The sequence below is a fragment of the Neodiprion pinetum genome, chromosome 1 (assembly GCF_021155775.2).
Source record: "Neodiprion pinetum isolate iyNeoPine1 chromosome 1, iyNeoPine1.2, whole genome shotgun sequence".
Classification (NCBI taxonomy): domain Eukaryota; kingdom Metazoa; phylum Arthropoda; class Insecta; order Hymenoptera; family Diprionidae; genus Neodiprion; species Neodiprion pinetum.
Genome location: NC_060232.1, coordinates 27,801,335 through 27,825,362, shown reverse-complemented (window position 1 = coordinate 27,825,362; position 24,028 = coordinate 27,801,335). Strand labels below are relative to the sequence as shown.

The following is a 24,028-nucleotide window of genomic DNA, read 5'->3' as shown; positions in this document are numbered from 1 at the left end:
ACTTTGAAAAGTGTTGAAATATTTTTCCCCAAAGTCGGTAGAATTTTTGACCCAACCTCAACATCCGTCGTTTGTATAAACGGGGACAAGTATATATAAGCTGTTCGTTTTCTTTGGTGTTGAAAAAAAAAAAAAAAAAATAAAAAAAAATAAAAAAACGCGTTTCCTCCATACTCTACAGCTCCCGTGTAGCGTTATCATTTCGGAACGTTTGAACCTTTTTCATAAAGAGACAAAAATAAAGGTACCGCGTTTGCAGAGCGACTATGTATAACCATAGGCTTCGCCCGAGCATGTAATAATCGGGGAAACGTCCTGCAGCGGCAGGATTCATGTATCGGTGATTATTTCTGGGGCGAAGAAAATTTAACCGAGAGCTTTGTTATTATTACTATTATTACTGGCTTTGGGGGTGGAAAAAAGTTGTACAAGTCACGATCGCGCGGTGTTGGCTGGTTGGAAAAGTTTCGAAACAAATTTACAAACACTCCCCAAGGGACGGACCTTTTGTATCTAACGTTGGATGAAGCGGCTTCCAATCGCGCGGTAGGTACTCGACTATCGACCGTGTACATCTGTCAGTTTCGAACCGATCCAAAGACCGTAAGAACGCTTTAAAACCTATTTTAACCAAGCTGGTGGTGATTTGGTGGATTCTCTTTGTCTACCGATGAACGACAGCGACTTGGAGGTTCGACGGGAACGGACGGACGGAGAAAAGGCATCCTTGCCGCGGCTTCGAATGCCTGCCTCGATATTATAACCTTCGAGGACTGTGCAGTACGTCTTTCAACTCTAGAGTCCAACTTGATTATGGTGTTGCTGGTATAGGGCTTAGGATGGGCAAGGAATGCCAGCAGGCGGCTTTGTTCCGAGCACCGTTACCTACCTAGCCAAGGCAGTCAGTCCCTTTCGGATCCTCTTCAATTATATACACTCCGTTCGACGTAACTCCTCCCCATTACGATACACCTACGTGTCTTATACGTCCTGTGCACTTACTTGTCTCAAATACCCCTCGCCTTATTCTTCTCTAAATGTACGTGCCTGTCCGAACAGAGATTACGGGAAACGTAAGCGTCGTTTTAAAAATCAATTATTTTCTCCCGGATCACGGGTGAAGCGTAATTTCCGTTACGCATGTTTGCGAAGAAAGAAATTCGGAAAAGATTTTAATGAACATTTATTGTTAAACGAGTCGAAGGAATGTCGTAACATTTTTAAGTTTAGATGCTAATCTCGGTAATTACAGGAAACTTACCAATACTTGTCAATGTTTACGTACCAAGAAAGGTTAATTATGGTCTTTTTTCTGAAACATATTAGTATATCTGTAAGAAGATGACGAGCCTTTGTCCAGAAACGTTACGAATTCTAATCGTGACACGAAACATCTGTTCTGACAAAAAATGTGAGATTCGGTAAAGTTCGACATATTCGACGAATATTAAATTTCGAACTCTGCAGTACCTACGCATCATTGAACATTTTGCGAAGAGTCGGGGAAAAAAAAACAAAAAACACACACACGAAAACTGGAAGATGAAGGGAAAATACCTGGAAACCTTGTCGTGCGTGACGTGACACGTGCCTTGTGTCTCGATCAAAGTCACTCCAGTACGTATACCTTGTACCTGTGCATCTATACGCGAACGAAATATCACTCCGCGTAGTAGATATTAGTGAATATTTGAAGGGTGCGCGATGTTGTGGATTCTTGGAAGTGCCGAATGAATAAGAGAGATGTGAAAAGGGGGCGAGAAAGCCGGCGAGAGGGAAAGGGAGACGCGTAATTACACGAGTCTAGGGGTGAAAGAGCTGAAATAAGGGTTAAGGGCATGCGCGTCTGTGCGTGCGTGAGGTCCATGTATCGAAGGTATTCCAAGTAGAGGAATAAAAATTCTACCTTCGGTATATCGCCATTCGCTTCGGAGAGTAAAAAGAACGAGGCTGCATACCTCTGTGTCTGCGATGAACTAGAAAGGGGAAGTTTGCGCGCGGCATCTTCGACGCGTAGATGTTCTTCCTCTCTGTCCTTATTTTTTTCGGCGTTAAACTTAGCGGTGGCTCCTTTTTTTTCCCCCGCAAGTGGGTCGGCAATTTTTTCGCCCGACAGCGCGCTCCAGATCAAAATCTTCAACGAAGCATCGGTCCTCCGCGCTTGCCTCTTCTCGACCCTTTATCCCCCATTTCCTCCCTCCGCCACCTTCCTTCCTCTTTCCCCCTTTCCTCGCCCCGGTGCCTCGATTGCCTAGTGATCCTGCGGCCCGACCCGAAACGCTATGAATTTAATGGGGTATTATACGAGTCTCGCTATCCAACGGGCATGTAGTACCTTATACCTACCCAACGTTGCTCCTATCGACTATACTTGGATCCGTTTTTCTGAACCACCGCCTCCGATCCGAAATCCCATTGTAATCACTTTTGAATTGGGCACTTCTGTCGGTTATTTATTGGTTCACTGAGCGCACCTACTTCTACTTCTACTTCTACTTCGATGCCGTCTACTTCTTCTTTTTCTTCTACTTCTTCTTCTTCTTCTTCGACGGCAGCTGGGCCTTCAGCTTCAAACTAAAAGGTCCTCTCAGTTACCTGTGAAACTCTCGCTTCGTACTACACCAGCGCGGCATACTTATTCGCGCTATTCCTCTTCGCTGCTTTTCCATCGGGGTAGTTTTTCACTGCTGATGCATCCTAACCTCGCCCCTAGCTCGCTGCCATATGTACAATGTCGTAGAGTCTGGCCTGTGTCCGTATCACGTACACACGCAACGTACCTTTAATGCAAGTAGGTAGGTACGTGTATCAAACCGCCGTACTTAATGTACCGATGAAGAAAAGGATTGTAGCGTATATAATACTCGCGACCATTAAAGCCAGCTTCACACGGAAGAGAAAAGAGCGCTTAATTTAGTGTACAAATCTGTCTTATTATTCTTCTTCTTCTTGTTCATCTTCTTCCGTGTTCCACTTTATCCAACCATTCCGCAATACATTAGCGCTGTTTTTTCTTTCTACTTCCTTGCACGGTTGGATAAATAGGATTGTGATATTAGTAATAAGAAAAAAAAAATTGTTTGTTCTCGTTTGTCGTATGGTTATAATCAAATTTTGTGATCGCGATCAAAATGTGCGAAATGTCGTTTCTCCCTTTTTCCTGTCGTCGTGCTTAAGCTTTCACAGACTTCTGGAATTCCACAGTAGTCCTCGAGGAGTATCAATGCCGAGTATGAATATTCATGACAATTTATCAGAGATTGAGTTTCTCATTTGCTTTCCACTTCAAAGTTCATGAGCCTGATAGGTGTTCACGTATATCGTCATCAGCAGTAGAACTGTCGAAAGAATATTGTCTCGAAAAGAAACATTTGTATCAACGTTGAAAACATTCAAATCAGCATACTTATATAGCCTGAAATGGACTAGGTATATAGTTAATTTATATTTCTAACTTCAAGAACATTTAATTCGAAAATAATTCTTGTGTCACAAACATACAAAGTTCACACATTTCAAACGGCTTGTTATAGGAGATAACTTAAAGAAAAATCCATTTCTTATTTCAAACATCCGTTTATATTTTCTTATACGGTGAAAATGGTTAGCGAAGACTGGCGCGTTTAGTTCATGCAAGATATAAAGTATTTTTCTTACTTTATTTTTAAATAATCCGCTAACGACTCGAAAATGCATTATTCATCTAACCAGTATTTGATGCCGTATTCACTAAAGTTTAAGGTTCTTCTCTGTGCGATAACGGATAATCAGACGATAATGCGTAATTGAGTGCAGGGGTTGAAATTCTCAACTAGTTTTAATATTTAATCCAAGGACGCTTGTGGTTAATCGCTAAGTTGTGTTTCCTGAGCCCGAGGACGCGCATTCGACGATTCGATTCCATACCGTTTGAAGCCAGGTATTCATATGTAATACGTATACATTATAATATATACATGTTATAAATATACAGGAGGGTATTAGGCACACCGTGCTTGAACCGCACTCAAGAGTCTCTTACTTAATTCTCATACATACATACATATTAATCCACGTCCTTACACCAGACTCTCGAGTCCTGCTCGGGTATGCGTCATATGTAGGTAAATGAGGTAGGAATCTTACTTTTACCGCGAGGTCAACTCTGCGCCGTGATGAACGGAAATTCAAACTCGCCTTGGGTCGGCGTGCACACCTGTACCGACGTGTGTGTGTGTTTGTGTGTGTGTCGGATACGCCTGGAACTGAGAGAGCATCTCGCGGACCGACGGGGCCAGTCTGTCTCATTTAGTCTCATCTCGGCCCCTATTCATATACATGTATGTACACGCACACATGCATTCACGTACGTAGGTATACTGATAGTTCAAAGCCACCGTGGGAGTTGGGTTCGATGTTAAGTTAGTCATGCACTCCTCGCCGCCCGCCTCGGTAAGACTGGGTTAAAATATGAGCTGGACTGAAATCGAGCCGAGGACGAGTCATAGACTACCTTCACCGTCCTCTATACAGGTATACTACACGTATCCTGCGCTTTGTTCGAAGTAAATTTTTGTCATACCCAACATCTTTCTCGTGTTTGACGTTATACGTAAATCCGATCGCGATCTTTATCGTTTCCAAAAACACCGAATTCTCAGACGGTGAGTAAACTTGACGATTTTCGACATTCTTCTTTGGTTATCGATTATCAGCTGGTGAGATGACAGTTACAGATTATAACAAAGAACTGATCATTTTCGAGCGATATTAATCGGTTGTCACTTTTTTCCAATAGCCAATCGTTGGCCTGATTTCAAGTTTATAGAATCTTTTAACTCTTCGCAGAAAGATGAGAGATCAAAGCGTAGGTCTGCTGGAAACTTTCATCGGACCGCGCACATTAGCTTGGAACTTTAAGTGATCCTAGTATGTATATACGTAGTCATTTTGCTGATAAAATTGTATAATTTTCATTATCATTTCTTCACGCATTACTTACCCATCATCAATCACAGCAATGATCGGTGGTCCAGAATAAGTTTTGAAAAGGGCCCGAGCCCTCGTATTCTCGTATCAGTGTTTTTGTTCGTTGGTCATAAAAAAAATTGGGTGAAAAGGGGGACGGTCTTGATGTCTTGTTAATATAATTATCAACTGGGTTTGAAACGCACGATGAGTTTTACCCACCTAATGGTCTAATCCGACACGTATGCGCGATAGATCCATATATTATAGGTACGGTTGAGAGAAGAAACGGACCGTGAATCAAACAGGAATGCTATAACTAGACGCGTACGTCACGAGCTTAATTATACGGTGAACGCAGGAGTCTCTCGTCGTAATTTTAATTATACTAAGTAGTTTCAGGTTGCAGGCGCATATTCTGCATGCGCTTTGCTGAGCGTGTGCTATTGTATCGTTTTTGAGCTAGATGCTACTGTTGCAGGGCAAGGCGAGTGGAGCAGGCAGGCACGTGCGAGAGAGAACAATCGCTAACATTGTTCCCGAAAGACGTGTTACCCAGAAGTATGGCGCATGCAGTTTACGTATACGCTGTAATAATTAATGACGTCGCTTGCACGGACTTGAAACGGGGTTGCGGGGTTAAACAAGTGCAAGAAACTCGTATACCCGAGTAAGAGATATTTATTCGTATAATTCGATCGTCGGTACAATACGCTCGTTTACGATGACGATATAGTGGGACTGAGGAAGAGCGTGTCTCGACTTTTGCAGAACTCAAGCGTTCACCTCGAAGGGTGAATTGCAAGCCCTGGATCCTGGACTGCGTTAGAATTACGCAATCACGCAACGCATCCGAAGACACCGCAGTTCTTTTTGTATGTCCTTGGGTATATAAGGCGCCATGGTGTCGAGTGAATATTTTTCTAGGAGTCCTGTTATCTTGCTTTTGCAAGTGTATGTTATTAATTTGGTAAAACTTTGCTTTGCAGGCGAAATTCTTACACCGCAATGATTCGCCCAGCCCTTTATAACCATCGAGTACTGATAATTGTCGAAAAGTTCAAAAGCGTGGATTAGATCTGCGTAAAGTATTTTTCGAGAAAAGTCTCATGATTACTCGTATATCTTTAAACCGTCCAACAAAGGGGTCCGCTCAAACTGCGGAGATCGCAAAAGAGATTTTCGAGAACTGTTTCTTTGAAGTTTGTTCTTTTATCTTTCCATCTCTTTAATTATTTCTCGTAATTATATAACTGGTTTTTTTTCTTTTTTCTTCGAGTCCCACTTCCTCAAATATAAACACAAGTGATAAATTCAACCTTGTAAAAAATAATTAATACGATTTCGGTCTCTTTGGTTATGTTTTCAAACTGGGAAAATATAATCTCGTAATTTTAGTACCGCAATTATCACTGATAAAAAGCATCGAGGGACAAGTAAAAAAAAAAAGGGTGAATAAAAGTGGGACGAAAGGAGGAGGACAAGAATAAATTCAAAAAGAAAAAAAAGTGAAGGTGAAAAAAACCATTTCAGGAAGCTCGTTGCCTCGATGCTTTTAAAATAATTATCAGCTCTTTAAATTCTAATACCAGGTCGCACGGCGGGAGAACCTGAAAGAGACGGGAAGAGAGAAACTCAACAGGCCGAACGCGCGAACTCTGCACCCTCAAACGCAAAGCTCTAAGCTTTCTTCTTTTTCCTTCGTTTTTTCACTTTCTCTTTTCGCTCTCCCGACGCGTACGTGTAAAGTAAGTACCTACATTATGTACGTACTACGTACCCGTTTACCAGCTTAAGTATAAGGACCCCAAGAGAGTTGAAGCCGACTGGATGTTCGCAGATTTTTTCAAGCGGATATACGTACCTACCCGCACCTTGGTGAATTAACTTTCATTCTTTAAACCTTTCGTTCTTGTGTTATTCGTAATTTGAATTGGATCGAAATTCTTCGGAAAATTGAGTCCCGATTTGATTACGTGCGTAAATATTTAGCGCTATAAAACTTGCACCGAAGCCGAAAGATTTAGGTCAAGATCGTTGATCAGGTATCGATTCGTGGCGCCTCGATACCGGGGTAAAGAGATGAAACGACTCGGTAGTGGAAAAAGTATTGGATTTTCAGATTTAAATTCCCCCGCCGGACACCGTGACACGTTACGCAGTTGAGAAGCCAGAAAGTGACAAATCCGATTTGGGGATATATTGACCGTTGGAACTGATCCTACATCGAAACCGGAATTTGAACTGAATTCAAAGGAGGACAATTACATTCCATCCGTCACGAATCCCGCACAGGTTTGCAATATCCGCAGACCGACACGCAAGAGGATCGTGCATGGGAGACTTTTTCGCCTCCGTCCCTTGTCTCAGAATTTCCACGGTGTGTGTTTTCCTTGGCAGTGGCCGAACGGCCAGAGCCGTTCCTCGGTCACCCCGGCCACTCCGCAGGGCACGGCTGGAGAGGAAGCAGATGTGAAAACGCGTGTGGGCTTACCCGACGAAAGGCGCATTATGCGTATATAGGTATACATCTACCTATGTACATATGTACGTGAAATCGGGTGCATGTGCCCAGAACCTAGGGACGGATAGTTCGGTACGGCGCTGAGGGAGAGGTGCGTCCGTGAGCGTTGTAGACGTAGTGCAGACCGAATGTGTCTGCAGCCTGCTGCTATTGTGTACCTTGGTCTCTTAAGTGTGTTATATACCAACGGCAGACTTCTACGTTGGGAGTTTACGCATCCTCGAAAATACGGATTACCTGAGTAATCCGTGTGTTGAAAGCTTAGCAGTTATAGGCCGCCTCGTCGTAAGGCTCGGGAGTTTATTGGATGTCCAAGGATTACGCCTCGTAATATTTCCTATTTTATTTCACGTGTATAATTTCTTTCTTTACGTTTCTCCTCGTCTTATTATACCTACACTCCTCCGATATCACCATCTCGCATCGGCGGCAGCATCTTTTCTCGTACTAGGTGCATGTACCCGTCCCTGTTTACGTACACCCGCAGTCTTTATCTCGTGTACGGTATTTACCTACCCGTTGCAGCATTTAACACCCCGCGAAGCGGTAGCCTCTTTGTTGTCGGTCTATCCGGCTTCACGTTATTAATTCTTTTCCTCGTGACACGGTAGTCTTCACCTTCCCGTTCTTGTACACACTCGCATCATTATCGTACAATTATCGTTAATACCCTCGATGCTATTTCTTTTTTCTACGGTATATCTGAGAAACTTTTGTCAAGCTGAAAGTATTACTGGTATCATCGTCTCGAGCTATAATCTGGCAGACGCTGCGGTCCATTAGCTTTTGGTATGTCTGATTCGAGGAGAGCTTCGGAATTTCGTCTACAAATAATAAGCTTCCTCGGCATATAAGCATTATGGATACGTTTATTGGTACACATGAACATAAACGGTGTTCAAATCGTTGGCAGATGAAATAGCGTTCGATTTTATCTCGCGGGGTGTAGACGCATCGTAAGCCTTGAACGGAGTACGCGGCGTTTACCTGCTATTTACACCGCAGGATTGGAGCTATTGGAGCTTAGCTTAGTTTTGAGTGCGGTCGTGAAACGGTTGATTCATCCGGTCATTCGCGCTGATGGATTTTTATTGCGGAACGAAGTGCGGCAGCGGTGGAACCGGGCGGTCGGATTGATCCTAATGGCCGAGTGATAATTTGCGTGGAAAATGAAAACTGAATATGGGTTGTCCGTGCGAGAGGGGGAAACGAAGATAGAAAAAAGGGGTGCTTTGAAAAAGTCTATAATAAGCGAATGGAGGAGATGGGGGATAAACGGCGTACACACCTTTCCCGTTTTTTGGGTGGAAGTTGGAGAGCCGAGGAGGCTTTCTTCTGATGAGCTAATAACGATAATTTCAAGTTTCGGGTGGCAATTTGGTAGACATTTTTGGCAGGTGGTATCCCGAAACCTTTGGCCAAGCCCTCCTCGATCATTAGTTGCTTGCCGCGAAGGTACCCTTGCATATACCTACATTCTCAACGCTGTGTCGGTGCGTTCGTGTGAAGACACACTCTTCGTTCTACTCCACACACGCGCGTGCTGCGTTGTTCTGCCTACGGACGGGGTGCCTACCATACTGACTACCGTGCGTCTCTTGTACCAGCTACCATATACGTATGGACACGGGGAACGGCAGCTGGTAGCCCTGGCAGCATGACACGAAGAGAAGAGAAGAGAAGAGAAGAGAAACCCTGCCGTAACGTTATACCGGAGAAGCCAAGGTTCGGGATCCCCTCCCCCGTTTTACTCCCTTGTTATACATCCTATGCGCCAAACCCTCTGTCGAGCGTGCGTGCGTGTGTTTGACGCTTGTGCGCGTGCAGGACGTACAATGAACGTAAGGAAATACTTGGCGAAGCCCTCGCGTAATCCGCGATCAATCAATATCGCTGATATTTCGTTGAGCATGGAACGGAAAAAATCTGTCCTCGCGAGGGGAAGATAATGGGGAGAATATTACGTGTATATAGGTAGATGAAAAAATCCGTATATTTGCGCACGCAGCGTTGGCAGAATATCTTCTTCTCGTCATATCGACGGTCTCAACCCTCCACCTCTTCCCTACGGACCAAAGTCCCCCAACGTTTTGCTGGATCTTTTTTCGAGCACTATATACGCCACGAAATATATCGCGATTTTTTCTTCACCAAAGCCATCTTGAATTAGTTAATATATATCGCGTGTGAAACGAAGCAAGCATATGAGGGTAGAGCATATTTGCGAAGAAACTGGATTGCGACTCGGTTGAACATTCCGTTCTCGGTTGGATGGGTAGCCAAGAATTACCGCCTTCTCGCTCAACGATCGCCGTGTCGTCACTTCGATACAATACTTGTACCAACCGGTGGAAATTAGTTAGTCTTGTGGAGTAACACGAGTATATGACGCCGCCGGGGGGGAGGGGGGGTGAGAACGTTTTATTAAATTTCTTCGTCGGAAATTCTTCTTGCGGTCTAAATCCCGCATGTAAGTAAAGGACGTGAAATAAATTTCCATACGCCTGAACCGGGCTGAGCTCGGTTTTCGTTGCGGTTTTCCATCTCGTTCCGAAAGCCCCCTTTCGCCTAACGGTGGCACTTTGCTGGGCGGGTAAGAAAGTAAAATACTATCCATAGACAAAACAAACCGGCTTGTTAATTCTCCGAATTGCCACGCGCTTAAAGGTTACCCGTACGCGTACACCTATTCCACAACTTCCAGAAAAGTACTCAACCAACCAAGCGAACACCTACCTAACCAGATTGCTACGGTGAAACGAGAAACGTATCTCCATGTATGGAAAACTATCCCCGCGCTCTGCAGGAGAACGAATGCAGGCAATGTAGCAAAAGATGGATCGAAGTCTTTATAACTTTTTTAAGCTATTCGTATCTACGATACGTGCAGCAGTATCCTCTTGCCGCAGGAACGATATACGAAAAGATGTATCGAGGAGGAAGAAGGGGAATCGGAAGAGAAAGAACAAGACCGAACAACAGCAGACATTCTTTCAAATGTCCTCACATTTCACGATCATCCAGCACAAGAAGCCGTCTCCTCCTCGTGTCTTTCGTTCGTCCCCTTTATACCCGGACAACTCTTCTTCTATCAGGAAATTCCCACTCTTCGTGTTGCCGAGATCAGAGCAACAGACGCGTCGCCGATTTGGTCATTGAGCAGAGAGAGAGAGACATGAGTGTAGCATAAGTGCCTATTGGTAGGTGAGACGGGGAAACTGAGTGCTACCGCCAGGTGCAAGGTGCAAAAGCGAGGATCGGAAGGACAATTCACCCGGCGACACGCCGCCCATGGACTACCGCTCTACTGGATTGCACAATGCCGAGGTGGACTATTTCACACATCTTATGTGTAATACCCTAATTTCTTTATGCACCCAACGTGGGCATACGCTGCCCATTATTGTACTACGGTAAAATAGCCCCCCCGGATCCCTCCCCGGCCTCTTCCTTTGCCCCAACAGAGGAGGGACGAAAAAGGTACCCCGGGACATTTATAATCATCAGCTCAAAGACTCGGGCGCCGAAAATTCTCGGGAAGAATGGAACGTGCTGCTCCGGTGGCAAAGGAGCGCCAGACCCTGACGGGCTTCTCGCGCCGCGTCGACGTCTGCATATTCGGCTCTCTCTCTCTCTCTCTCTCTCTCTCTCTCTCTCTCTCTCTCTCTCTCTCTCTCTCTCTCTCTCTCTCTCTCTCTCTCTCTTTCTCTCTCTCTCTCTCTCTCTCTCTCTCTCTCTCTCTCTCTTTTTCTCTCTCTGTGCCGAGACCCGTTTCTTGCAATGCTTGAAGTATATCGCAACGTTGCCTCGTGCTGTACTACGTGTAACCTAGGTATGTACCTATATCGCTTTTGGGTAGGGAAAAAGGGAAATTTTTTATACTGAATATTTTTCATTTTGTTTCAACCGACAAATAACTTGTGTACGCTACAGCGTTTTCACATTCATTTTCATCAGAGTCCGTCGGTGTTGGTTTCAGATTTGTGTGTAGGTGTAGGGTACCAGTCTCTTCTTACGACGTCGACGTACAAAGGATCCTCCTTGGCTCTTTGTTTCTTTCTTTTCAATCTTTTTTTCCTCTTCTTTTTCCAGCTCTATTATGCCCGCCCGCCTGCGCCTACCAACTTTCTTTATCTCTCTCTTTAAATTGGGCTCGCAAAGTGCCAATGCGGACTCAGTCCAGTCGTTCGCTTATTTTTAACTCGAATGTCTGTTCCTTCGTCTAAATACCCTCGTTCCGTCTGTTGGACGGTCGTTAAAACAGAAGTCATTAAAATTTTCCCGCTAGATGAACCGTCAATTCACCATTATTGGTTTCCGATTACTATTTGAAAAGACGTCTCATGTAGTCGCTTTGGCATTGCCGTTGAAGGGCACGTTTTCATTTTACATTCCACAGTGTTCGTTTCTAATTATCGTGAATGTGTAGTATGGTGTAATTTCACTCGTATACCTACAATTTCGATTGGCTCTCTGTGATGTTTGTCATTTGCGTTTGACTCGTTTGATCTAGTTCGCAATGCGATCGTCAGACGATATCGTATTTTGCGATGAAATCTGATAAACGGCTCACTACTTCACGCACTGTAAACCCGAAGGCTTTCAGAATTTAAGCTGTAAATTTTTACAAAAATTAAATTTCGAACGAATTTAACTACGGGGTGTACGGTACATTGATAAAATAAACGTATAAAGATAAAAGAAAAATGTACAGATAAATTATATAAATTTATACATACCATGATAAAGAGAAGCGAAAGATCATGAAAAATTATAATGAGAGAAACGCGCTGCGTTTTAATTTTCAAGCGTCTGATAAATTTTCGCCTCGCCTGTGTGTAAAGGTGTGCGAAATCTTCTTCGCGCTGAAAAATGCAACGCCGTTAACCCAACGTTGAATAAATCGCTGAGATTAATCCAGTTGCTCAGCATTAGGATCCTCTCGCTATTTGCGTCCTCCTTTTACTACGGCCATCCCTCTCTTCCAGGGCTTGTCCACTGTTAAACTTAATTTGAGTAAATTAAGAAACTTTTCTTTCCACCCCGGACGATCGCGCGACTTGGTCGACCCGCCGCGTCCGAAGTCCGAGGGATGAAATAATGGGAATATTTCCTCTCTCTTGAATTTTTCTCAGCTACTCTCGATGCTTTTTCAAACTCTCCATTATGGGAAGTGATATTGGACAGGAGGGCTACTCCGCTCTCGACGGCAAAGGTAAAACGATTTTCCTGTATTTTGAAAAATCGAGGCCTCGTTCTCTCAATGTTCTCTCTCTCTCTCTCCTCTCTCTCTTTCTCGCTTCCACACGGAGCATAAAAGCCCGGCATACCACTCGACGGACCCCCTCCTCTTCTTGTCCGCATTATTAACAGTCATTTGTTTTCCTATCCACTTCCCGTGCGATATCCGCTCACCGCGCGTGCGGTCCTCTTTATGACAGGGGCGTTTGTAAAGTAGAAAACCAACCATTCGATTCATCGCCTATCATCTCTTCGTGTATATATATGTGTATATATTTCTCGCTTATTTCGTGCCTGACTCGGCAGTCGTTTCGTTCAATGGCTCTTGGCGTATGATTGAAATTCCTAAACGAGGTTCGACGTCATCATCCCTCCGGGACCGAAGACGTGATCGTCGTTGCATTTTCCCATCTATCGAACTCCTTGTAACGTATATATACGCAAGTGTTGGAAAAATACGAGGAAAAATATTTAACATAGAAATTTTATGAGTAACCTGACGTTTTTATTGTTAAATTATTGATACGTACATACGTGGTCGATGTAATTTATAATTCTTAAATTCGTGTACCATCTTGTATTTCGTATTACAACTTATCTTATACACTATCGAAAGCGACCAGCCATCACCTCCTGGTTAAAGAATATTATAGTATGATCTATCGATCGTGAGATCGATCGATTCATTGCTATCATTTTCTAATTTTTCGTCTCTGCCAGAGTGCCAGTTTATCCAGTTCCAACGTGCGCTCTTATTCCTCGAATTATCATACATTTTCCCAATTTTATACACTCTTTATTTTCCAACGTTAGGTAATTTCCTAACGACAGTTAAGGCTCGATCAGATTGTGACAGGGGGGTCGAGTCTCGGCTAACCAGTCCGGCTCTAATTGTGAAACGTCAAGTTATCGTTATGGGACCAGCCGAACGGTCCGGTAAGTCGAGGCAAGACGCTCCGCTCTGCGCAAGGTGACGTAATACGCCTGTAGAACGCGTTCCGAATGAAAACCCCCGCCGTCTGCACATTATTAACAGCCATTTACTCCGCAACCCTATTTCCTGGGTTATTAGCTGCAGGCTGAATTTACGCGTCTATACCGGGGTACACGGGGTGCGTATGTCGATGTACAGAGAGAGATGGATGGATATAGAGAGAGAGAGAGGAGAGGAGAGCAGCCGTACATACCCATTGTAAGCGTACACCGTAACATTGACGAGGGAAAGAGGGAAACAGGAGACTAGCCAGTTGCTCCACGCGTATAATTTCTACCCGCCGGCGGCAACCGGCAACCGGAAGTAGCTTGCTTCACTGACGTTTGTCGTTCGGGCAGGAACTGACCCTGCGCCGATTCAATGATCATGAAATTTGGATTATTGTCGAAACGGCCGCGTGGGGGACGCGCCGACGCGAGCCGAAACATTCCAATTAGAATTCTAGCCCTATTATACTACGAGCAACTCTAATGCGATAAATTATTACCAATCAATATGTATTACTGAATTAACCATCACAATTCCCCTCGGCGCCGTAACGGATTTATCATCACCGTTACTGTATACAATCTTTAATAGTCAAATAATTCCATGGTTGATCGATGCTATTTGCGGCTGTTGTTGCTGCTGCTGCTGGTGCACGAGTCGATATTATACTCGGCGCATTTCAACGTTCCCTACTCACGTAAATACCACTTGCAAATATTGTAATTGTTACATACTTACATAATTCGCATGTACCGCAGTTTATGAACGGTGTGGTGTTGCATACGTTATTGGATCTTGCTGGATGATGAAAATCATTATAGACGGAATATTTGTTATCTGAATATCGCAGTCTTTTGATTCTCCGGCAACGTGTACACTTCGGTTTAGAGAGCTCTCTTCATCTTGATCGTAGCAAAATGTTCGGCCAATATATCCTGAACGTAATCTGAAAAATTCTGAAAATATACCATCGGATTTATAATCTTTTGTTGAATTTCCCTGTTGATATGGATGATAGATATATATATATAGAATCCAGCAATCGAAAAACGAATTCTCTGTCGATCGAATTCATTTCTTCTTTTCTCACCTCATTCATTTTAAATCAGTTTTTTGATCGTTCCAACAAAACGAATAAGACAACAGAAAGGCTGTCGACGATATTTTTCAGTGACATTGAGAGAAAGGAGATTAATCACGGTAATTGGATATTCTATAATATAAATAAATGAAGTAGGTACGGTTAGACGCTACGTACCCATGTATATACCTCTATATATAGGCACAATGAACCGTAGAATGTAAGTAGTACGTAATTTTGAGAATACTCGCAATGCAGTAGGCTCAGCTCTCCGGTTTATGACCGTGGTCTGAACTCAGCTTCCCTCCACCGTGCTCTCGGAGTCACGGACGACAAGCAGCAACGACGGCAGCAGCCAGCAGCAGCAGAAGGAAAGAGCACGAACGCAGAGCCTGGTATTACATAGAAACTGTTATTCCCGAGAACGAGGAAACCCTCTCGAAATGTGGTTCTACCTACGTACATAGCAGGTGTAAGTATCACGTCACATCGACGGTACGCATACCTTGCGCGATGCCATCGCACGGAGCCAAGTCGGGTCTTCGCGTCGTTACAACGTCGACGGGGTTACGGTCGGTTGGCAAAAATTAACTTATCGACTGGCTAATGCCCGATAACGACCGGCGATGAACGATAAATGACCCGGGAACAATTGTTCCTCCTTTTACTTTTTGAGGGACGAGGGAAAGCAAGCGAAAGGCATGCGACACACCGCAGTTTATACACACCCTTACGCAACCCCTAAACTTCCTTACCTAAAATATATACGCATTCCACCCACAAGAGAGGACATGAGAGATTGCCAGGCATAACTCACTCGTGGCGGGGCGGTGGGTAGGTACCTACCCACGAGAACGGCGGGATGCCTACGACCGTGAGGACGACGAGGACGAGGACGAGGAAGAGGAAGGCGACACACGTGGAGAACGTGTCGGGAAAGGCATTTCGTATATGCCTGGACCACATGCCACATTTTCCTCGCCATATCGAAAGCTCGATTTATCGTTCATCGATACCGCAAAAGCCCCGAAGGTTCGGGTACGTTAATCGCAATCACTGAGAGATCGCGTCGTCGATGTGTCTGGTGTACCGTCGGGATTGGAGTGGGGAAAATCGAGAATTTGTGTGATAAAAGATACGTGTACACAAATCTCTTCACCCTTATGCATACTTACGTATTTGCGAAAATATATATATATATATATATATAGACATACACATTTCTCACGATGTTTTCTCCCCCATTCGTCTCGTTATTATTTCAGCCGTCTCTTGCGTGCTCTTTATTCCCAAAACCGCATTTAATCCCGATTCGAATTCCGTGGTGTGGGTAACAACCGGCCTCGAAGCAAAACAGGAAACAAGATTTCTATGGTTAACCAACCACCACGTGTGCGACGTGCTGCGGCCATTTTTAAATTGGGACCTAGGGCAGCTCAGATGGTGTTAATTATTTGCTCTGTTTTTCATGCGGGAGACGGGGCACGAGGCACGACTTCCCATGCGTAGAAGGTGGAAGTGGGACGGGGGTGCGCGCTGCTCTTCCTCGTCCTAGGGTCTCGTTTGGTTCAGTTTTTCTTTCCTCGTATTTTTTTCCCCTACCCTCACTCCACTTTCTTCCTTTGCGGAAATGACTCGCCGCGATAAACGAGACTAAATCATGCATCAAGACCATTTTTTGCAATCACAAAGCTGAGAGTAGCGCCATGAACCCACTGCCGTACCTTAATACGTATTTGATTACCCACATCAAGCACGATAGTTGGAATTCTAATCGAGTGTCGTGTCCGCGACGGTATGATGATTTGCGAATCAGGCACAGACCCTTTTTATTTCAGACAGCGGATTTATTTTTTCATTTTTTCTTTGTCTGAGAGATTCGAACAAAGGTTCTGTAATGGAGAATTGTTACTTTATTCACCTCTGTGGGAGTATAATAAAAATTGAAATTCTGTAGATGATATCTATCTGAATATACGATGTATCTAATAAGACTTTTATATATTTATATATGTCGACGGTGTATAAGATAACAGTGAAATTCTTGTGTAGTCCAAATTGCCGTCATTTTACCTCGTGAGTAATTCATAAACGAAATGAAGAAAGAAAAAACCGGCAGAAATGTGTTGAATAAACGAGTATCGCACGCGGAGACTACTTCACTACACATACAACTTGCATGGAATTTATTTACCGGGTTTTGGTCGAATACTCGATGAATCAAACCGTATACGCATACTGCATATGGCATACAACTGTACGTCACGGACGAAACTAATTGACTCGATAAATAACTAATTGTAAGTACCGCGGAAAGTGGTAGTAATTGTTCGTACAACTACCTGAACAAAAACGGCCGTGTACTTGAGGCTATACTGTACGTATATACGGCAACTAATTGCAGAGTCGACGATGAGGCGAAATAGGAGGAAAATGAGGTTGGGAGAAAAAAAAAAACGATCGCTGTAACTGTAAATTGATTTACGAGACATTGCTTTTACGCAAAATGGCAATATTGTATTATACCTTTGTAAATATCCGAATGACCGGATACGCGATTACGGACTGTTGAAGGTATCGTGATTTGCCGATCTGCTTTTCCACCCTTTAAACCTTCCCCCTAAGCCCCGTCGGTCCGCCGACCCACGCACCTTCCCTCACCTGCCCGACGGTCGTTTCGTTACTCTTTGCACTGACGTTTTGAAAGCCGGAACGGGGGCTCAACATTCAACGCTCAACGAGGTATATAATGCAACCCTGCATTTGTGTGTACGAATAAGCCGCTCGTTCGTTCGTTCGTTCGTTCGTTCGTTCGTTCGTTCGTCAGGTATGCATGCATGTAAATGGGTGTGTCTATAGTACACGTACGCATCCGTGCGTAGTTTGAAAAGCAAATAGGCCCTCTTGAATTTCAAATCCCTAAATCTAAGGCAAAGAACGCTAAGCGCCTGAGGCTTATACCGCTTCATCCCGCGCGACCTTAAAGCTCTCAGCAAGGTATACGCTATATATACCAAGACACATGCCTACCCAGTTATACCTACGTACATCCGACGGCAGTTGAGTCGAAAGTTCCGTTTCGTCTTTCTAACTCCCCACTACTTTCTCTGTTACAGGTAGTAGCTCGGACATCAGTCGCTCAGCTGACTCGAGCCCGTGAAGACCTACCGACCCTCCGAAGCGTCCGGGTTCCTCAACAGGCGGCGGGTTCGGGATGTAAACTGTCGAAGACAACCGGGGCTTGACGTTGAACCGCGTCCAAGTTTGACGACGACGACGTCGCGGCTTGCCGAATCTGGATGCTGTATCAATCGTTTTGCGTCATTTCTCACGAATACGCCGGCAAGTGTGTTGTGAATACGACCGTGAGCCATCGGCAAGTTTTCATCGCGCGACAGTGAAATTGTGAAATTGATAAAAGTGTTGTACCACGTGTAATCTAGGGTCCCCTGCCCGAGCGGAGTAATTGGATTTCCAGTGAATAATTAATACGAGTGTGATTTACGTTCGACAGTGTTTAAGAGAGAAAACCCGTCGCCCCCGCACACCGCGCGGGATTGTTGGTGCTATCGCATTCTCATTCTCTTCTATTACCAGAGTGATTTAAAGGCGTCAAAGTCAAGGCTTTTTTTTTATATATACTTTCATCCCTTTCTTTCCTTCTCTTCACTTGCCTCTTTTTTTTCTAAACCTTTATCTGTCTCGTTCTCGCCCGGTCTCTCTCTCTCTCTCTCTCTCTCTCTCTCTCTCTCTCTCTCTCTCTCTCTCTCTCTCTCTCTCTCTTTCTCTCTCTCTCTCTCTCTCTCTCTCTCCTCCTCTCTCTCATTTCACTCACGAGGAAACACGTGTCAAGTCTGGCACGCTTGCGCCTACCGGCAAATGACTTCCCGTCAAATTGATTTAAAAACTAGAGGTGATATAAAATTAACGGTTTAAGTTGGTGTCGTAAATCCTAATTATCGCCGTGTTAAGAAGGAAAAAAAAAAAAAGAATAAAGAAAGCGGGTGAAAAAGAAAAGTGTTCTGACAGTTTAAAACGTCCCACGACCCGACGTATACGTAAAGGAATAAAAGACAACATTTAGGCAATTATGTATTTAACGAATTCACCCACGTCAAGCTACTTTCTAGTGATGAAAATAATGAAATAACCCCTTCATCAGGTTAATTAAAAATTAGTGCAATTTGAGTGATATTAATAACACCAGGCTAAGGTATGAAGAGTGTCGTGATCTTTTGTTTATATTCTTTCAAATTGTTTCTAATATAATCTAGTGTACATTGGTTATTTTCTTTTACGTTCGACAGTGGTGAAATAGTGAATAAATTCAAACTACACGCAAGGAATTGAGAAATAAACGCACGGAGTGAAAGATTCCAAGTCATTCGGCGGATCATGAAATCGCGGCTTCGATAAGGGTGGGAAATTTTTTGGCGATAGAAAGCAAATAGCCCGGCGTTGATCGTCCCGTTGTCAGGTAAACTCGCTGAACTATGATCGGGATGTCGACGCATTTGTTGCTCTGGTTATCGACGTTGTCGTGCGCGACGTTGGTCCGAGGCACAGGCGAAGGCGGGCCGAACAGCCCGGTGTACAACCTGGACGAGACGCCCTTGGAGAAGAACCTCGCCGCGATATTCAACAAAGTGTCGCACGGCTCGGCGACGACGAAACGAAGCGTACCCGTCTACGAGGCTCAGATGTCGGCGAGCACGACATTGTCGACGGTCCCGGCACCCCTCAGCACGACTCCGACCTCACCGTCGATGAGGTATCCGATTCCACGTGCTACCATGGCACCGGGATTCCGGGAACTTCCCTCCTACGCGCCGCCGGCGAGGGCCTTCTTCACGCCTCCATTACCGCCCGAATACCTCAACCCGTTCGCCGACAAACCCACGCTCCGAGGCACCAACACCGACAGTCATTCCGGGGTCCGGAGACCCGTACCGCCGCCGAGTCTGACTCCGGCCCACGAGAGGATACCGATAAGGCCCCCGGACCTGGTCGTCGGCTCCTCGTCCCAGAGCCCCGAGAAGCCACCGTCGTCGAGGAACAAACCTTTGAACACGCCGAGCAGGGAACAGCAGAAGGGTGCCGAGGCGGGCGTGGATTCCGACCGGAAGAACGTCACGGCGAGCGAGTTTGTGCCGACCCTACACTTTCCGAGCATATCTAGAATTCTCTCGGGTAGCAACGGGAGGAAACAGGATATACCAGATATCCTCTTGCGACCGCTGTCCACGAAACCCCCGCCGTTTCACAACGTCCCTCCGGCATCGACCACCGAGGGACCCTCCACCACCAGCACTCAGAGAACGATAACCAAGGTCTCCGATACCGTCACCTACCCGACGATATTTAACCTACCGAACACCAGGCGGCAGGAGGAGGAGGACAACGGTGATCATAATCTAAAGGATGAGAACGGCGATGCGCACGGAATCAGGACCGAGCATATTGGGATAGTGGGCGCCGAAAGACTCCCTCGTCCTCAGGCCCAGCCGCCGGACTCTTCGAAGAGGCCGCCGGACAACAACGGCGTGATTAATCACGTCGACTCTCACCCCCTCGAATCGACCTGGAGGATAGCCTGGTCCCTCCACGTATACGTAGCCGCGATAATGTTCACCCTCATGGCCTTGTACTCGATATACAAAATCGTACGTTTCAACGAGGCGACTAATCTCCTGAGCCAGTCGTATTTCCTCACTCTGCATCTTCTGCTCACCACCGTTTGCACACTGAGGTGTTTCCACCTGTTCTACGACCCTTACAACCGCGGTCACTCGCTATCCAAACCTCTTTCGGGGGTGCTGATGAACCTACCGGCTCCCCTGCTCACCACCGCGTTCGCCACCCTCGTACTTTACCTGGCGAGATGCTCGCAGGCACCCTCGTTGAACAACAAGTTCGTATCGCCAGCAGCCCTTGTCCTCTGCTCGGCCGTCCACGTCGTCTTGTGCGTATCACTCCACGTTTCCGCCCATGTGCTCGGATACAGCAACGCCGATGATATTCTCCCGCTTGTCTGCCAGTGCATTTATATCGTCGTGTGCGTCACTCTGGGCCTGTGCTACATGTACGTGTACCGAGTAGCCAGGTCCCAGATCCAAATTACGAACGCTAAATCCGTTGGGAATCACGTCGGGGCCGACCCCACGACCGTTGCCCTGAGCACCGCCATCACCACGACAATAGCAACCGCTATGCTCTCGATTCTCATGGGATTCGTACAGCTATACGAAATATTCGGCGTTCAGGAACGAATCGACGATCCTTATCCGTGGCTACGATGGGGATGGGAGTTCTCCGTCAGGCTTCTCGAACTCTCGATGTGCGGTTTACTCGTATGGGTTGGAAGCCTCTCGCAGTATCCGCTTCGCGAGAAACAGTTGCAGCAGCACTCTGCCCATTCGGGTTTCGCTCTGTTTCCCTGCGGCAGTTCAACGTCGACCGAAAATATGGACGACGTTCTCTACCCGGCTATATGCAGCACGAATCAAGCGATTCAGAACTACAATATACGGACTGGAAAACAGATATACGACGACAGTTTCCCCCTTAATACGCTGCCGGAACACTTGAATATATCCGGAACGTTCGAACGACACTCGATCAGAAAGTCCGGGACTATGGGACACTTTCCCCACGAAGCTCGTAGCTCCCTTAATCGGCACGGTAACGGCGTACAAACTCTGAAGACCTCCTCCGACGTCAGGGGTAGGCATACACCGATTCAAAATCTTCACGAACAGCAACCGCCGACTTCCGGATCCACGATGCTCGTTGCCGAGGACGGCTTCGTAAGGTTCCGAAGTCTCGGCGCCGAGGAGGACGAATTGTCGGACTCTCAGAGTATCGTCGGGACTCACGGACGCGGAAGCTCCCTCGCCGGCAGCGTTAGGTATAACGCCCGGCATCCGGGCATTCAACATCAGCATCAACACTCTCACTCCAGTCATCAGGGTCACCATCAAAGTCATCATCAGCTTTACAACAACACGTAGGCCGGGGGTGAATCAGTCAGGACTGAAGAGTCTTCGCTCGCGCTGTTCGAGTAAATGGTAAGACCCCGCCACCTTGTTTCATCTATTACCGGAATTGAGAAGGGAGGATATTTTTTTTTTTTTTTATGGACTACCCCAAACGCAGGGGAACTGGCAAGGAATTAAGGATTTTACGGATCGCGGTAGCTCGGAAAAGCCTTAATGAGAAAACGTGCGAACCAAATTTTATACGTACACCTATGTGTCAAGTCTGAGAAATTACTTCAAGCCAGAGAATCACATTATCGTAATATAAAAACACGTAAAATGATACTCGAGAAATTTTTCTATCAATATTACATGAGACTTACACGCAATGTCAAGTGAAAATGGTCCGATTTAATAAAGCGCTGACCACTTCGCAATGCGTAACGTTTGATAAAAATTGGCGTAATCTTATATCTTCGAATCTTGTTGTTAGTCGAAAAGTGGAATTGAAAAGTTCGCGATCCGGTTTCGCGTATTTCCAATATCGAGTTTTGTGCGAGATGATGACATGGGTAAATTTCTTCCGCAGCTTTAACGTTTCGGCGATCAAGATGAGGACGACTAAGCCGAGGACGGCACAGCGCGGACAACGCCTCGTTGAGTCCGTCTAAGAGAAAGACAGGGAAAAAAAAGATCACTAAAAGAGTAGAAAAAGAAGAAAACCACCTGATCGATCTGATGTAAGATATATTGTCCCGTGTATAGATATCCATCCGTGGCCCCCTGATCTGATACTGTGCTGCTCAAACTCTTGACGACGCGAGATATCGATATTTATTTTAAAAAGATGAATGACGAACAAGAAAAAAAGGACATTTAATCGTAATTTCAAGGACAGGACGATGACAGGTCTATTATACGATACCGAAGTAAAAAGTACTTAATAAGTTATATAATAAATTATTTAAACCTCGTGAGTACCGGGAGTAAGTTATGCGAAGGGCTTTATGTCTGGTTGATCGGTACAACGCGATACGAAATGTTACGCGATTCTATTCCGTTTCCAAGCTCTCTATCACGAATTTCTATAAAATTCGCCATAATTCGCCCCGACTTCGTTAGTTTTCAAATTGAAGAACACACGTATGATAACGATCGGTCGGCGGGATCGCGGTCCAAGAAATTTGACAAGAGTCGTATCGAGTCGGTGTATTGATCACGGCGCGTGGGTGTAATGTACTTTAATTCGCACGTCAGCGCCGAGGGTGATCCAGGCCGAACCCTCGAAGAGAGATCGAATCTGTCCTTTGAGATTCCTCGAAAGCACACTCGACACACCGCGATGATTCCTTCTTCGGTGGCTTACTCTCGGTACCGTCGTACAACGACTCCACCGTTGGGTCCAAGACGGAAAGAAGAGGGGGGGTGCAGTGCAATAAAAGGTCCAAAGGGGGCATTTGTACAGCCGTCACTTATTTAAAGAAATATAACAAAATTTAAAAAGTAAAAAAAGGAAATGAAACAGAATTAACTATTAGTTTAAGTTATACCTTAGTTAGCGTTTAAGCATAGATCTAAGTTCCTCGATCAATGGTTAAGTTAGCCACCGAACTGAAACGAGATATTAATCAACGATTTTATTAATGAAAATTTGAAATACAGGAAACATGTACACAGTATGAAACGATCAAGCGCGACACGTGACTGAAGATGAATTCTTTAAGGAGAGAAGAGACTTCTTTCGTTGGCATACATACAATGCATCGCCAAACCAAATTGTGCTTGCGTACGCCGAGATAATGTCGCCACTGATGTGAAAACAAATATATATATATATATATGATTTTTAATATACTTTTTACTATCACAAGAGAAAATATAGTATTTTCGTTGCAGTTTTTTTTTTTCCTTAATTTCGATGCATATTTTATCACTTCGGGGTACGTAAAACAATGCAAACTGCAATCACTGCCCGTATAAAAATAAAAAAAACGAGAAAATGGACCTTTTAGTTTTATGGACAACTTTTACGTTACGTTTAAACGCATATTTCGGCGACTCGTTCGTTTTTAATCATTCGTAGATTTTTTATTATTATTCTCATTCTCGTCGGTCCGTTCCCATCAATTTCGTTTCGAGTATATCGACTTATCTCTGGTTCTCCATGACGAGTGGAAAAGGAATAGAAGGATAGTGAAAAAACAGGGCAGTCTTCGTTATTTATAATAGGGCAGCCCATTTAAATCGCCTACGGAACATACACGTATAACACACGA

General features: G+C 45.0%; 1 protein-coding gene across 3 annotated transcripts in view; it reads left to right on the top strand.

Moving 5' to 3' along the window:
• The window catches only part of LOC124214445 (uncharacterized), a 92,863-nt gene extending 69,297 nt beyond the window's left edge, over window positions 1-23,566 (top strand). For 2 of the 3 annotated variants that reach the window (XM_046616720.2, XM_069136774.1), the window contains 2 exons: window positions 17,892-21,842; window positions 22,342-23,566. In XM_046616720.2, coding sequence (XP_046472676.1) covers window positions 19,269-21,785 — 2,517 coding nt within the window. In that variant the 5' untranslated portion in view covers window positions 17,892-19,268 and the 3' untranslated portion in view covers window positions 21,786-21,842; window positions 22,342-23,566. The remainder of the gene's footprint in view (window positions 1-17,891; window positions 21,843-22,341) is intronic. The other variant, XM_069136776.1, reaches the window with a different exon arrangement.
• The last annotated feature ends 462 nt before the right edge of the window (window positions 23,567-24,028 follow it).